Source organism: Carassius gibelio, chromosome A16, assembly GCF_023724105.1.
Source record: "Carassius gibelio isolate Cgi1373 ecotype wild population from Czech Republic chromosome A16, carGib1.2-hapl.c, whole genome shotgun sequence".
In the NCBI taxonomy this organism is placed as follows: domain Eukaryota; kingdom Metazoa; phylum Chordata; class Actinopteri; order Cypriniformes; family Cyprinidae; genus Carassius; species Carassius gibelio.
Window position 1 is genome coordinate 4670256 of NC_068386.1, and position 15635 is coordinate 4685890.

General features: G+C 39.4%; 3 protein-coding genes across 12 annotated transcripts in view; 1 reads left to right on the top strand and 2 right to left on the bottom strand.

The window, feature by feature from the left end:
• Positions 1-4435, top strand: part of LOC128030384 (rho GTPase-activating protein 33) — a 46672-nt gene extending 42237 nt beyond the window's left edge. For all 6 annotated transcript variants that reach the window (XM_052617947.1, XM_052617950.1, XM_052617952.1 and 3 more), the window contains one exon: positions 46-4435. In XM_052617947.1, coding sequence (XP_052473907.1) covers positions 46-2765 — 2720 coding nt within the window. In that variant the 3' untranslated portion in view covers positions 2766-4435. The remainder of the gene's footprint in view (positions 1-45) is intronic.
• A 932-nt stretch (positions 4436-5367) lies between these two features.
• Positions 5368-9612, bottom strand: LOC128030387 (uroplakin-1a-like). Of its 2 annotated transcripts, none has more exons than XM_052617955.1 (8): positions 9546-9612; positions 9248-9350; positions 8732-8932; positions 8507-8581; positions 8228-8335; positions 6719-6895; positions 6150-6233; positions 5368-5788 (listed from the first exon to the last, which is right to left on the bottom strand). In XM_052617955.1, exons 2-8 carry the CDS (start codon positions 9308-9310, stop codon positions 5741-5743), a joined length of 756 nt encoding a protein of 251 aa, XP_052473915.1. In that variant the 5' UTR covers positions 9311-9350; positions 9546-9612; the 3' UTR covers positions 5368-5740. The 2 variants fall into 2 exon arrangements, with proteins under 2 accessions (XP_052473915.1, XP_052473916.1); XM_052617956.1 differs by having other exon boundaries at positions 9248-9403; positions 9546-9584.
• An 832-nt stretch (positions 9613-10444) lies between these two features.
• Positions 10445-14840, bottom strand: LOC128030037 (uncharacterized). Of its 4 annotated transcripts, XR_008187776.1 has the most exons (4): positions 14637-14840; positions 14358-14574; positions 13890-14279; positions 10445-10677 (listed from the first exon to the last, which is right to left on the bottom strand). XR_008187776.1 is itself a non-coding variant. In XM_052617507.1 (3 exons), the coding sequence occupies exons 1-2, from the start codon at positions 14778-14780 to the stop codon at positions 13893-13895; spliced, it is 810 nt and encodes a 269-aa protein (XP_052473467.1). In that variant the 5' UTR covers positions 14781-14836; the 3' UTR covers positions 10446-10677; positions 13890-13892. The 4 variants fall into 4 exon arrangements, 3 of the variants coding, with proteins under 3 accessions (XP_052473467.1, XP_052473466.1, XP_052473465.1); XM_052617507.1 differs by having other exon boundaries at positions 10446-10677; positions 14358-14836; XM_052617506.1 differs by having other exon boundaries at positions 10450-10665; positions 13890-14826.
• Between the last annotated feature and the right edge of the window lie 795 nt (positions 14841-15635).

Sequence of the window (15635 nt, forward strand, 5' to 3'; positions counted from 1 at the left end):
GCATACTTTTTTTTACTAATTCCTTACTCTCAAACCTTTATTCAGGTATCTTGGGTCCCACTGGTTTTCCCCTTCAATCACAGCAGCCCCCTCCTCCTCCCCCCAAGAACCCTGCACGCCTCATGGCTCTGGCTCTGGCTGAAAGTGCCAATAAGGCACTGCGGCAAGGTGCCTCACCCCCATACCGCCCCCGTCAAAGTGGAACCTCCCATGAGACAGACGCCCACTTCCAGAGGTCCCTTTCTGCTGATGCGGGTGCTCTGCTGTCTTCTGATCCTAATCAGATCTATTCCACGGTGCGCCCCTTGTCTGTATGGAAGACTGAGGGTGATGATGATAATGATGATGATGATGGTGAATCTGCCACTAAAAAGCCTGCAGACAAATCACATGGTACAAAACCAAGGTCACCACCTGGGCAGGACACTGGAACTCTCTCTTCTGACAACTCAGTCTCTGACTTTAGGACATCCAATTCTGAGTTGTCAGCTGCCAGTTCCTCTGAAGACAGTGAGCGGACACCAAGCCCCATTTACAAGAATGAAGAACCAGCTTCTCCAGCACAGCCCTCAAAATCCAGCCCACCCTCTTCCACCGAAGCTATCCCTTCTCAGAGAAAACCCCCGGTGTATGGCCGGCAGTTTTCTGCTCCACAGCTTCAGCAGGAGAAATCTAGCAGCCAGTCCAAGCCTGCACCCCAACCACACACTCAGCTTCTGCATTCTAAATCCGAGAGCTCTCCACTGGCCCAGGTACGGGGCTTTCAGCCCACTCGCCCAAAAGTTCCACCCAAGCCACCTGATCTTGCTCCCTTGAGGGCTCCACTCTCTCAGACTGACCGGCATGATTACACGCGTCGCTCATTGGATGCCAGTCGCATTCGACGTTTGGCAGGTCATCCGCAAGGGAACACACCACTTTCCAGAGCTTTCTCTGAGCGTATCAGCAGTACCTCTGACATGCTGTCTCGATATCATGCAGCCAGGATGGTCAACCAAGCTGCCCAGGTTGCACACCTTCCCCAACAACTGCAACAGGCCCAGTCCACTCCAGTCAGACCAGTTTTCCCCTCCTCTGAAGACCCTTCAAAGATGGAAAACTTCTACTATGAAATTGGTGCACCTGAGCATCCACAAGTGCCACCCAGCTATACACGCCACAGCTATCAAAATATGAAGCTGGATCTGGAGGGAAACCTTCGTCTTACTAACCCAGCCAATCAAAGGCCTATTTCCAGGGGTTGCCCTCCTCCCTACAACTCCCAAGGACCTAGGGGCTGTAGGGCTCCCCAACTGTGGTCATCTGAGGCCACACGAGCTTGGGCCGCAGCACACTCTCATTCTTTCTCATTTTCTCATTCTCACCATTGCTCTCAGGATGGATCATCAGGACATCCTCCCCACCCCCGTCCCCAACGTCAGACATCATCATCTGTCAGGTTGTCCCGCAGTGAAGTGCATCCCATATCCACATCTGTTGGAGTGGGTTCCTCTACTGGCATGGTGCCTCTGTCTGTGCACCAACGTAGCTTGATTCGCTCCCAGCGTTCCCCTTCAGCAGACCACACTGCCTCCCAGCTTCACCCCTACTTTGAAAATGGGAAAGTGTGTTACCGGTACTTTGAGGCTTCCAGACCGGAAGACTCGCCACTGAATCAGCATCAGCATGCTGTTTTAAAGCCGTCTAAGGCTTCACCAATGCAAGGAATCACAAAAGATCAGCCTGAGCACATCTACGTCAACTACCCTTTCCCAAACCCACCAGACTCAGTTAATTCAAAGGGCTGGGCTACCACAGACCTTGACGAAAATGATCATCAAGTATCTGAGATGATAGAACCACCTTCCAAGTCACCACCGAATGACAAACAGAAACATTCGGATCAAGAAAGTCCTACAGCTATTTTTGACAACCCCGCCCAGAATGATGTGTCCCAAGATTCCAAAGTGATCAATATAGCAGCGTCTGCCTTCAATGCCATGCATTTCCGCAGTCGCTCAGATCCCCAAAGTACCAGCTCAGAGCCTGCTCAAGTCCTTACTGGGAAGGAAATTGCCTCCTTGCTAATTGAAAAGCTTGTAGAGGATGAAAGGGAGGGTCCTTCTGTGCCATCCTCTTTGTCCTCTTCTCCGCACATCGAGCACCCTCCAAATCCCTACCCTAGCCAGCAGCAGCAGCTTCCACCTGCATACAATATCTACACTCCAGGACCCTCTCGAGGGCACGATGAAGGTCAGGTGCCACCTAGAGAGGTATCAGGACCTTTCCAACGTCAAGACCCCTTGCGGAGATCTGCCGGAGGCCAGTATAGACAAGCTTTTGACGTCATGCCATCTGGCAACCAAGTCCTTAAGTTTTACAGAAGCCAAGACTTTATCCCAGGCGCCCAGGGAGAAAGCAAAACCCCTAATCCTTATCCCCCAAGACCATATTATCAGGACCCACCATACCCCAATTGGAGCCCACAAGGCCTCCCAGACTCTTCCCACACATGCACTCCACCTACAGTGGCCTTTTCCAACTTAGCGCTTGGATCGACAAGAGGATATGGGCCTCAGAATGTGGCCAACCAATATAGCCAGTACCCGTACCAGTCAGGGCCAGCGCTTCCCCAGTATCCCAACACACCACGACGAGATATTGTCCTGGATCCTTCTCTCCATCCTCCGGGGTTGCGAAACCAGAGAGGCTTAAACCGACAGGGAAGCTTGCCAGGCTCCAACTGGACCATCCAAACTGAAAGCCAGACCCGTAGTTATTGCTAAAGAGCACAACTGCCACAAAAAATATCCTGTGTCTTTAGATGATATGATTTAGACCGGTGTAAGCACTAGACTTTTATGTTTCCTGTACAAGTTAACATGTTGTGAAACTAATTGTGTTAACCTCCCCAAGGGGAGAACGAATGTACAGAAACAAAGTTAATTGGGGTATGTCTTTACTAGTGTTTCTGTCTCAGAAAGACCCCATTGCTGTCCTGCGATTAGTGTGTGTATTGGAGTGGAAAAAGGATCAAAGAAGTGAACCGTAAAGTGGCTTAGATATGAAAACATTCCATTACACACTGTGCTGTCCGGCAGAGGGAGTCAGAGAGGTACAGTAAAGAGCTGCTATTACTCTGACAGGACGTGGCTCAGTGGCTAATTTTTGTTTTTCTGCTTTGGGTTTTGTTTGATTTAAGGTTCTGATTGACACTAACTCATGCTGTACAGGGGCACAAACTTGATATATCTTTCTTCCTCCGTTCAGAATAAATAACCTCAAGAGATGCTGGTGGTTATATGAAACTTTATGAGTATGGCTAGTTTTTGTTATCTTCAATTTTTTTGCAACAGTGGGATATTATTTCCATTTCAATTGTTTTTGTTTTCTAAGTTATTGTAAGTTTTCAATGGAATGAGTTCTTGTGAAATAGTTTTATTTTGCATTTTTGAATTTTTTTCAAAGAATGTGAAGATTCGAACTTTGAGTTTTTTGTTTTAAGTTCTTTAAAGTGTGTGATGAATGTGTCTTGCGCAGAGTGTCTGATGTTAAGCACATAAAAAGGAACAGTAATTGCAGATTTTTTGAGAGGGTGTGTAATTGATAAAGTAAGGTACTGTTTTCTGCTCACTGTCAAATAATGTGTCAGATGATTTGTGTATCAATATTGGCGTTCTAATTCAATGCAAGTATTTCGGGTAGGTCATTTCACAATGCGTCACTCCCAGACATCTATGGGTTTCTGTAAAGGAGGAATTAAATAATTGGTACTTTTAACCACAAAACCCTGAAAATTCCTTCAATGCCTACAACACTTGTCCTAGAAGAATGATATAAATGTAATCTTAGAAAAGTTGTTTTTATCAGACACCGCAGATACCTATGTTACAGTTTTTTTTATTCAGTGCTATAGTTCCTTTCAGGTCATTAAAAATGTCCTGGATATTCTTCTCAAATTGACCAGAGATGGAATCTCTTTTAAGATTTGTTTAATGATTGGTGCCTTCTCTTAATAATTGATAATTTTTTTAAATAATCCTTCGTTATGAAAAAAACTAATATTGAAGAGCTAGATGAAATCCCTGTTCTAAGCCCAGTTTCCCCTATTTAGAGTTTTCCAAAGTTCCGCACTAGCAAATTCTAAATGAGGAAAAAGTGTGTATGAGTGAGAATGTGACACTGTGTGTTTGCATGTCTGTTGTTTTAATACATATCTATGCAGTGAATAACCACGGGGATACTTTCCTTAAAAAACACTAAAAATGAATGCTACCTATGTATGTAAGCACACCTGTGAGCGTGTACGTTCCAGTGAGAAAGCTCATGCATGTGGCTAATTATGTGTCCAATAATCTCCCCTTCAGCCTTTAGCACTTGGCGAAAGGCAGTTCATCCTATTTTGTAATATTTTCAAATATGTGAATTAAAATCTTGGACACTCTCAGTGACAAAACCTGTAGTTTGGTGATTATTTTTGAACATAGCATTTTTGTACGCAGGTCAGACTAGGTAGCCTAATGATGGGTGTTTTAAAGTAAGCATTATAGATTTAACCATGAGACTAAGTAACCTTCCTGTTGATGAGGCAAACCTGGACAGATGTCCTGAGGCTGAATGTCTGCATTTGTTATTAAAAGAAGTGTTCTTTCTAGGTTTGTTTTATTTTGAGATGATTTTCATTCACAGGGCTTGCAGCACTGCAGTCTCCACCCTCCGAGATGGGAGCCTTTTTTTGTAGACCGTAATATGAGAGAAGTTGAGGTCTTTCCTGGCTGGGAATCCTGCAAAACCAGTCTGTTTCTGAGTATCAGGCGACACTCCCAGTTGAGTATAAATTAAAGCTGACATACGCAAGCTAACATGCCCTCCTCTGTTCTCTGCTGATACATGTACAAACTTTTGGCATTAGATAATTATCCTGGGCAGTAACGGTTTGGGTGGTTCAGGGAGTGGAAAGCTGCCATGCTTTTGTTGTCTTTTCATTCTTGCTTTCTTAAGGATTGGTTATTTTCCAGGGCATGTACCTGCATACAACCTGCAATAGGATTTGCTTCAATCGCTCGCCTTTTTTTCTCTATCTGCGGTCAGTGACACATGAAGAGTCATCAGCACAGTCACGTTTATTTGATAAACAGAAATATTGTCAAGTAAGTTATAAATACAGATGTCCTATATGAAGAACATCTGACCTGTTCATTGGTATTTAGTTATTTCAAAGCTATTTTTATATTAAATATTCATGTAAGAAATACAAGCATAGACTGTGGCATAAAGACAAATTTCTACAATCATTTGAAGAACCTGTTTGAACAATATTGTAAATAAAAATTTAAAAAGACCCAAGAAAAAAAAAAAAAAAAATATATATATATATATATATATATATATATATAACCGTAATAAAACATGTTAAATGAAAGCTATATTTGAACTAGTAACTTTTTTCCCTAACATAATGAGATGATGTTAACTAGTTTTTTTTTTAGTTTTTAACTTTGAGCATTATTGCACTTCATTATTCTATAATTTTTTTTTTTTTTTTAAAGATTAACTTGTACTGAACCTGGAACTTTCCTTTTGTGCTAAATGGAGGTCAAATAGGACATCATAAAAAATGAATGCATGATAATCATACAAGAATGCATGAAACTTGTCATATCAATTATCCATGTGCAATCTGCAATCATCTGTAATATTCTGTGACCGCAAGAGTGGAAGCATCTGTGCAGCTGGCAGATGTGTCATGCAGTGTACGTAGTTATTCCAGCTGCATGTAGTAGATCATGGCAATCATTAATGTGAGAAACTGTAGGACAGAAGAAGTGCATCAGAACAGTGAATCTAGTAATGTGCAATTTAAGTTTTCTTATATAATAGAACTGTAATTTCTCTAGTTCATATAAACATATTTTAATACTTACAATAATATAAAACAACAATATTCATATAAATACATGTTTAAAAAAAAGTAGCTTTAAAATCAACATATTGTTTTATTTATATTATAATAATATCATAGAAGATTAGAGTGTCCCTACAGTCCACAAAACATTTTACAAGCACATTCTTACATTCCCTCTGTGCTATTTTTGGATGCTGGTGTATACACACATGCATCAAACTACATTTTTTATTTTTGCATTAATTCTGATTCTGATTTAACTTACCACTAACATGAGAACGGAGAAACCGTACCAACTCACAGCCCAGGTGTAACGGCTTAACACAGATTCAATGTACTGGAAGCAACCCTGAAGTATCAAAACAATACAACAGAAAAATTGACATGGAAGCACCATGAAGTACCGTAAAGTGGCGCATCTAAACTGAACCAAATATAAAGTTGTATCACTATACAGTGGTTCTCAGGAAACAATTTTATAATTTGTTCACCAGTAGTAAATCTTCATTATACTATAGAGAAAAATATCCTTAAAAGTAAAAAGAAAGAAATGTATCTATCTGGCCCTGACCTGGATAGGCCCGACATCATGCAGAATTATTTATATGAATAATAACAATAATAAAATTATTTTTTATTTTACTGTTAGAATTAGATACAGTTATTTGAATTTAAATTATATGCATTCACATGATCTCAATTAGAACAAACTTTGTGTTGTGACACCAGTTGAGAACAATTGTCTATGCCAACCAACTTCTTTATTTCCTGTGAGTAATGAGTTTGTTGCTCTCTGTTGTCTTCTGGTAACATGTTACTAGACTTAAACGTTACCTTTGAGAATATGGTGGTGGCCTTGCCAACCATACAGCCTTCTTTATCTTCCACCTCAAAGGTACTCAGTCTCTTGCAGCAGCTGAGGGGCCAGATGTATGTAGAACCGAACATCTGTTTAAAGGTGGAGTTATACTGAAACCAGTCTGCCGGACCGTCTGCTCCACAGCACTCGACCTGATGGAGGAGAAGGTGCTATTAATCAATCTCAGTACAATCCAGAGAAAAATGTATTCTACACTCTAAAAAAAATGCTGGGTTGTTGGGTCAAAAATGGACTAACTAACGTTTGGTTAAAAAAAGGAATTTTACAAATTCAACCCAACAGCTGGGTTAGTCCATATTTGGTCCAAAGGTGGGTTGAAACAACCAATCATTTTTTAGATTGGGTTATATACGTATATTAATCAATCAAGTTGTGTTGCTTGGAAAACATAAATGCACTTGCACAATTCTATATGAATCCATCAAATTGTTGTCACGTAACAGCCAAAATTTAATATCAGAGGCAGAATTCTATATAAATCTATTAAACTGTGCTGCTTCACTCTAAAAATGCTGGGGGGTTTCAATGCAACTTTGGGTCAAATAATGGACTAACCAACGCTATCTCACGACCAATTCGTACGTATTTTACGAGGTGGCTTATTCGTACGAATTTGTACAGCCTCACTTGTACGATTTTATATGAATTTTATTTTATTTTATATTAGGTGTAGGTCATTTGTACAAATTCATACAAATTGTGCAACTCCTAAAATACGTACGATTTGGCAACAATCGTACGAATTTGTACGAATAAGCCACCTTGTGAAAAATGTACGCATTGCCGTGAGATTCGAAGAATAAACATGTGGTGACATTAACTAGTTGGATGAGTTTTCACGGCCGGAATCCAATAAATTAATCAACAACATAAATCCGGAATTTTGAGTGAGGGTGATAGATTTCCCCTCACCATTTCCATTTGAGTTTCCATGCAAATTAAATATATATAGATATATTAAAAAAATTCACCGCAATAAAACAGTAAGAGAATTATACAACAGAAAGTTAGAATGTTTAAAACAATAAACGTTTTCCCATTAAATTTTGTAAAACTGTATTGGAATATATAAATATACACATATCATCATTATTATTATTATCATTCATTTTGTTTCTTGAAAACAACCTTGATTCCCTCTGCATCCATTACTTGTGGTAAAACTACTGAAATTCAGTATATCTCAAGCCTTACTATTTATGAGATCAAGAAGATATATGATTGTTCTGTTGCAACAGTTATTCTTAGTGGTTCATGTGAGGACAAACTGGTTTGTCCACTCTAACACTAACAATGCAACAGAAAGGCATGTTGTATCAGGTCTAAGTTGAAAATTAAGGGTTTTCTTTCCTAATATTATCTAAGTGTGTGTGTGTGTGTGTGTTTTGGCCATAATCCTTGGACATGTGTAAGGCAGTTGTGTTTGTTAAAAGCCTAGAGGTCATCATTGGTGTTCTGTTTACCTGTTCCATCACTCTGTTCCATGTCTGTGTAATCTGCTTTCCTTGTGTGCTGCTGTCCGCATAGTATTGCAGCATCTGTTTCTTTACTAAGTTACTGTTCCCAACCAGCTAGAATAAAAAATAAAGAAAAGGATAACTTTATCTCCATTATCAACCTGCTGTTGTTCCATTACATATGTTATGACATTTTCGACATTTACAGGACAGAGTACAAACAACAGAAAACTTTAAGAAGAGAGAGCAGGACTACAGGACAGGGTGGCTGGAGACTGTACTCACATAATCCCGGTTGGTCACTGCTGTGATGGCGGATGCGCATTCAAACAGAAAGATGATGAACATTATGATGAGGTACTGAGGAAGGATGAGAGTTAACGATAATTAGTTACAAATTAAAGTCATAGTTTATTTTAAATCTGAATTTGATTGTCTCACTGAAGGTGATCTTGAAATAATAGTGATTAATGGAAGATATTAGGTGTGCTGCCTTCTATAAAAACCTACCGCCATCATGAATCCACGGCTTCTTTTCAGGGCAGCAAAGATGCCAAAGATGCACGTGAGGAAGAAGGCAAAGCCTGTAAAAATGGCAATCCAGGCAGCGGCAAAGATATCATCTTTACCTGACACGCTAGATATGGGGTAAAGTTTATACCCGTCTACTGTTACCCAAATGGCCACTGCGAATAATGCCAGTCCTGCTGCCTGAAGAGAAAAATACATTTACAAAAAAAAATACTTAGTGACATTTTACAAAGCTTAAGCCTGAGCTGTTTTAACTTAAAGAAACTTGCACTGATTGATTTTAAAATATGTCAGTGACCTTGTCTTGTATCAAGATGCACACCAGTAGGCTAATGCTTTTTTTTTTTTTAATTCAAAGGCATGTTTATAAAGATTACTTAAATGTCTTAATTGAACTATGGCCTAATAAAGGTTTAGTCTGAGCCCTCTCTGTGAAACCAGGTCTTTACAACAGAAAAATACTGTAATCTTTGAATTATTTCGTTTCAGACTTACAGCAGCGATTGCATTCAGAGCAATAACAACACACATCAAACATGTCAAGGCTCTTGCTCCCATGGCTGTAGTGTGTTTTTCTGTCTCGCCTTGTCACACTTTCCTGAAGAAAAAGACTCGAGATTATTTATAAGGTAACGGTCTGATCTGTGGTAACTGAGAGAAAAAAAAAAATTAGATTACAGTATAGATCATAAAGATAATAAATCCAAAACCAAATGTAGAAGGAAATCAAATGCTAATATGATGTTAAAAATAATCAAATAGAAGAAAAAAAAGTAGCTGCTCAGGGACCCACCTGTTCCAGTCTGAGATTGCGCCTGCTTTTCCTCTGCCTGTCTGTATTCGGTTCATTGACTTTTGTGGACACTTTCATGACGTCATACCTGTTTGTCATGTTTTTGTATTTCTGTTTTTTTTCTTTTTTCTTTTTGGTTACACAGGCCACATGAGATGGGATGGGCAACTTCACTCCCTGTGTTTTCACCACCAAGTACTTTCAATTATTCCAGATCACATTTTATTAAAATGATTACTAAATTAATCTAGGAGTTGCCATTATTATTTCAAAAACATTTAAAGTTACGTGTGAACAATGTATATTTAATAAATACAAAGAAATAGTACTCCAAGCCATTCAAAGTAGGATTTATATGAAAAAAATAAAAACTTGCCATGTCTGTAGAAATCAAATACTGATGTGGCTTTATTTATTTTATTAAATGTATATTTAAAATATTTATAAAGGCGTTTTAAATTAAAATCCTTACCTTGGAGTACAATATTGTATTGCATCTAAATTTACCTGTTGCTCTTGTGCTCAGGGAGAAATGCTGACCCCTGCTGGAGAATCACACCATATGCAACAGCATATAAGGTGAATTCATAAATGCCACAATATTTTCCTTATTATTAGTAGTACTGACGAAGGTAAGCATCACTGTAACTATTTCTAATACTTAGTGTTGAACAAATGATAGTCATCTAGTGAACCAAAGCAAAATTAAGACTTGATAATGATCTTGTTTAACTTGGGCCAATAAGCAACCATCCAGAATTTCCTAGCAACCACACAGCATTCAATTCAATTCAATTCAAGTTTATTTGTATAGCGCTTTTTACAAAATAAATCGTTACAAAGCAACTTTACAGAAAATTATGTTTCTACAATATTTAGTAGTAGCTAGTAGTTTGTGCACATTTGACAGGAATTTAGAAAAAATAAAAATAATAATAATAATACAAGACGTAGTCAGCTAGACGATGAACTATCAATATTATTAATTAAGTTATTATATGATTCAGTCACACATTTAGCAATAATTGTTAGTTCTGTTTGTTGATTCAAGGTAGCATCATCTGGGGTCCTCTGAGGGTCAGCATCATCTCTTCTCAGGTGTTCTGGATCCAGACTGGAGCTTGTTTAAATCCTAGTTACCACGGGATGTAAATCCCGTGGCGAAACATAGAAACAAAATACAGACATCATTAGCATAGCTGCTGATCCAACAAAGTAAAATTAGTTTAACCCAAGTTAATGAATAAAAATGCACCTTTGAACAGATGCAACTACACTCACAATTAAAAAGATACATTATTCGAATGCTTGGCGAAAGAGATGTGTTTTTAATCTAGATTTAAACAGAGAGAGTGTGTCTGAACCCCGAACATTATCAGGAAGGCTATTCCAGAGTTTGGGAGCCAAATGTGAGAAAGCTCTACCTCCTTTAGTGGACTTTGCTATCCTAGGAACGACCAAAAGTCCAGCGTTTTGTGACCTTAGGGTGCGTGATGGGTTGTAACGTGGTAGAAGGCTAGTTAGGTACGCTGGAGCTAAACCATTTAGGGCCTTATAGGTAAGTAATGATAATTTGTAACTGATACGGAACTTAATAGGTAGCCAGTGCAGAGACTGTAAAATTGGGGTAATATGATCATATTTTCTTGACCTGGTAAGGACTCTAGCTGCTGCATTTTGGACTACCTGTAGCTTGTTTATTGACGAAGCAGGACAACCACCTAGAAGTGCATTACAATAGTCCAGTCTAGAGGTCATGAATGCATGAACTAGCTTTTCTGCATCAGAAACAGATAACATGTTTCGTAGCTTGGCAATGTTTCTAAGATGGAAGAATGCAGTTTTTGTAACATTGGAAATATGACTGTCAAAAGACAAATTGCTGTCTAATATAACACCCAGATTTCTGACTGTAGAGGAAGTAACAGTACATCCGTCTAGTTGCAGATTGTAATCTACAAGATTCTGTGTAGTGTTTTTTGGTCCAATAATTAGTATCTCAGTCTTATCCGAATTTAATTGGAGAAAATTGTGTGTCATCCAATCTTTTACATTTTTAACACACTCTGTTAGCTTAGATAATTGGGAAGTTTCATCTGGTCTCGTTGAGATATATAGCTGAGTATCATCAGCATAACAGTGGAAGCTAATTCCGTATTTTCTAATAATATTACCAAGGGGCAACATATATATTGAAAATAGAAGGGGACCTAGGACGGATCCTTGTGGCACTCCATATTTTACTGATGATAAATGAGATGACTCCCCATTTAAGTAAACAAAATGGTAGCGATCGGACAGGTAGGATCTAAACCATCTTAGAGCCTGCCCTTGAATACCTGTATAGTTTTGTAATCGATCTATGAGTATGTCATGATCTATGGTGTCGAACGCAGCACTAAGATCAAGTAAGACTAGAAATGAGATGCAGCCTTGGTCTGACGCAAGGAGCAGGTCATTTGTAATTTTAACAAGTGCAGTTTCTGTGCTATGGTGGGGCCTAAAACCTGACTGAAATTCTTCATACAGATCATTTTTATGCAGGAAGGTGCTCAATTGAGCAGACACAACTTTCTCTAAAATTTTAGACATAAATGGAAGATTTGAAATAGGCCTATAATTTGCCAGTACACTAGGATCTAGTTTTGGTTTCTTAATAAGAGGCTTGATAACCGCCAGCTTGAATGGTTTTGGGACGTGTCCTAAAGTTAACGACGAGTTTATGATATTGAGAAGCGGTTCTTCGGCTACAGGTAACAGCTCTTTCAGTAATTTAATGGGTACAGGATCTAATAAACATGTTGTTGGTTTAGATACAGTGATAAGTTTATTTAGCTCTTCCTGTCCTATGGTTGTAAAGCACTGCAGTTTATCTTTGGGTGCGATGGATGAAACTGAAGTGTTAGATGCTGTAGAATCTACATTCGCTATTGTATTTCTAATGTTATCTATTTTATCAGTGAAGAAATTCATGAAGTCATTACTGTTTAACGTTGGTGGAATATTTGAATCAGGTGGCATCTGGTAATTTGTTAACTTAGCCACTGTGCTAAATAAAAACCTTGGATTGTTTTGGTTATTTTCAATGAGTTTGTGTATATGCTCTGCCCTAGCAGTTTTTAGAGCGTGTCTATAGCTGGACATACTGTTTTTCCATGCAGTTCTAAAAACTTCTAAGTTAGTTTTTCTCCATTTGCGTTCAAGACTACGAGTTAATTTCTTGAGAGAGTGAGTATTACTGTTATACCATGGTACAGTACGTTTTTCTCTAACTTTTTTCAATTTGATTGGGGCAACAGCTTCTAATGTATTAGAGAAAATAGTGCCCATGTTGTCAGTAATTTCGTCTAATTCGTGTGTATTTTTGGGTACAATTAGCAGTTGAGATAGATCAGGCAGGTTATTTGCGAATCTTTCTTTGGTGGCTGGAACAATAGTTCTGCCCAGACGGTATCGCTGCGACATATAGTTAATATCAGTTATACGCAGCAAGCACGATACAAGGAAATGGTCTGTAATATCATCACTTTGAGGTACAATATCTATAGCAGTAAGATCGATTCCATGCGATATAATTAAATCTAGTGTATGATTAAAACGATGAGTGGGCCCGGTGACATTTTGCTTGACTCCAAAGGAGTTTATTAGGTCAGTAAACGCAAGTCCTAATGTATCATTTGCATTATCAACGTGAATATTAAAATCTCCCATGATTAGCGCCTTATCAACTGTAACTAGAAGGTCTGAGAGGAAATCTGCAAATTCTTTTAGGAATTCTGTATACGGCCCTGGTGGTCTATACACAGTAGCCAGAGCAAGAGATACATTAGATTTCTTTTGCATGTCTGACAGAGTAACATTTAGCAGAAGTATTTCAAAAGAGTTAAACCTGTATCCTGTTTTCTGGGTAACATTGAGAATATCACTATATATTGTTGCAACACCCCCGCCACGACCAGTCTGACGGGGCTCATGCTTATAACAGTAGTTTGGTGGAGTAGACTCATTTAGACAAAAATAATCATTTGGTTTTAGCCAGGTTTCAGTCAAGCAGAGTAAATCAAAACTATTATCTGTGATCATTTCATTTACAATAACTGCTTTTGGTGCGAGTGATCTAATATTTATGAGCCCAAATTTTAAAAATTGTTTTTGTTCATTTACTTTACATTTTTCTGGTTTAATTACGATAAGATTTTTTCTAGATCCTACATTATATTTATATTTTGACCTCACTATTCGGGGAACAGACACAGTCTTAATAGGTTTTACAGCGCAAGTACCTTTAGCATTTAAGCGGTTAGAACAAAACTCATCATAATGGTTATTTGAGAATTGTCTTACTAGTCACATGGAGCGAAGTGTCCTGGAGATGTTGTCAGAGAGAAGCTCCGCTCCAATTTTGCTGGGGTGTAATCCATCAGCGCGAAACAGTCTAGGACGCTCCCAGAAAAGATTCCAGTTATTAACAAATAGCAGTTTCTGTTCTTTACACCATGACAACAACCATTCATTTAAAGCAAAAAGTCTACTGAACCTTTCGTGTCCTCGTCGATACGTGGGCAGTGGTCCTGACACGACGATCGTCGCCGCGGGCGTCGTGCTGCGAACCGTCTCGATCAGGCTCCTGAAGTCCCTCTTCAGCGTCTCCGTCTGCCGCAGCGTGGTGTCGTTAACCCCGGCGTGAAGCACGACCGCTCTGGGGCTCTCGCCGTCCTTCAGGATCGCGGGTATCTGCGCAGAAACATCGAGAACACGAGCACCAGGCAAACAATGAGTGTGCACTTTACCTTCGGCTAACGTAGCACTTACGTGTCGGACGATGGAGTCTCCGATGATCACAGCGTCGCGTCCTGTCTCGCGGAGGGGAGCGAAGCGGTTCTGGATGGAGATCTCGAAGGCAGGAGGGGGAGAAGTCGTCGCCCGGGACCCAGCTCGCGTCCTCCGCTGTGGATGCACCCAGGGTCCGTGGTGTCCCGGCGTCGCAGTGAAGGACATCTGGGAAGATCGCGTCCTGGGTGCACCGGGCCTGCGCAGAGAAACACACGGAGTAGACGTGGTGGGACTGTTAACAGCACGCTGTATACTTACCCCGGACTTGTGAGCGTCAGCCCGGGATGATTCCAGCGCGGCTCTCCGCTCTCTCAGCTGGGCCTGCTTCTGTTCCAGGTCGCGAATCTGCTTCCCCACGGCCTCGAGCTCGAGCTGCAAAGAGTGGAGACATTCATCCGCCATTAAAGCAAGTAACAGTGAGTACAGCAGTGGTAATGTGTGAGAATAGAGTATTAGCAATGTAAGCGCAGTTAGCAGCAACCACGCTTGCTGATGCTAACTGGCTAAAAGCTAATAGCGGACCCAGGAGATCAAACTAAAACTAGTGATAGCGAGGCGCTCTGATTGTTTTTGTTGTAGAATACAATAGAGGATATATTCACGCGTTATATAAACGGAAACAATGATGTGTAAAATTGATTTTTAAGTTAAAAATAGTCAATGAAAAGAATATAGTGACGGAGCTCAAACGTAGTACAGCATCATACAAACATACTCAAAACACCTGCTTAACTATGTGCTGAAATGCTCTAAACACTTTAGCAATCACATAGCAATGTGCTAGAAAACACTTAATTAAAAAACGTAAATATGCAATTTCAAAATATTGTTTACAAAATTATACAACACTGTAAAAATTACAGTTATCATTTATCTTTGCTGGTGCAAAGAAATCTGTAAAGTTATAAAGACTGGGAAATCTGTGATGTGGATGTGAATTCTACCTCTCCCGAAACTTTTATGTGTGGAGTAACAATAAAACAATATATATATATATATATATATATATATATATATATATATATATATATATATATATATATATATATATATAATAGTAATAATAAAATGGGTTAAATGGAATTAAGTACACCATGATGCTTTAACAAACATAAACGCCCTGAGAACTGTTTACAATGTCGTCTAGAAACCTTGTTGACTTAAACACAGCTGACTGTCCCACAAACACACTCATCCAGGAGAACTTAAGGACGGAGGACACACTTTTGCATCTTATTGTTGCTTGAGAACAGGTGA

What these genes read in the sequence shown, in the direction of transcription:
- LOC128030037 (XM_052617506.1), bottom strand. Translation starts at nt 14,780, where the DNA reads ATGGCGGATGAATGTCTCCACTCTTTGCAGCTCGAGCTCGAGGCCGTG.
- LOC128030387 (XM_052617955.1), bottom strand. Translation starts at nt 9,310, where the DNA reads ATGGGAGCAAGAGCCTTGACATGTTTGATGTGTGTTGTTATTGCTCTG. An exon ending in CAGTGACCAACCGGGATTAT is followed by an intron (nt 8,336 to 8,506) that starts GTGAGTACAGTC and finishes TTTTTATTCTAG; the next exon opens with CTGGTTGGGAACAGTAACTT. An exon ending in TCTCCGTTCTCATGTTAGTG is followed by an intron (nt 5,789 to 6,149) that starts GTAAGTTAAATC and finishes TCTGTCCTACAG; the next exon opens with TTTCTCACATTAATGATTGC.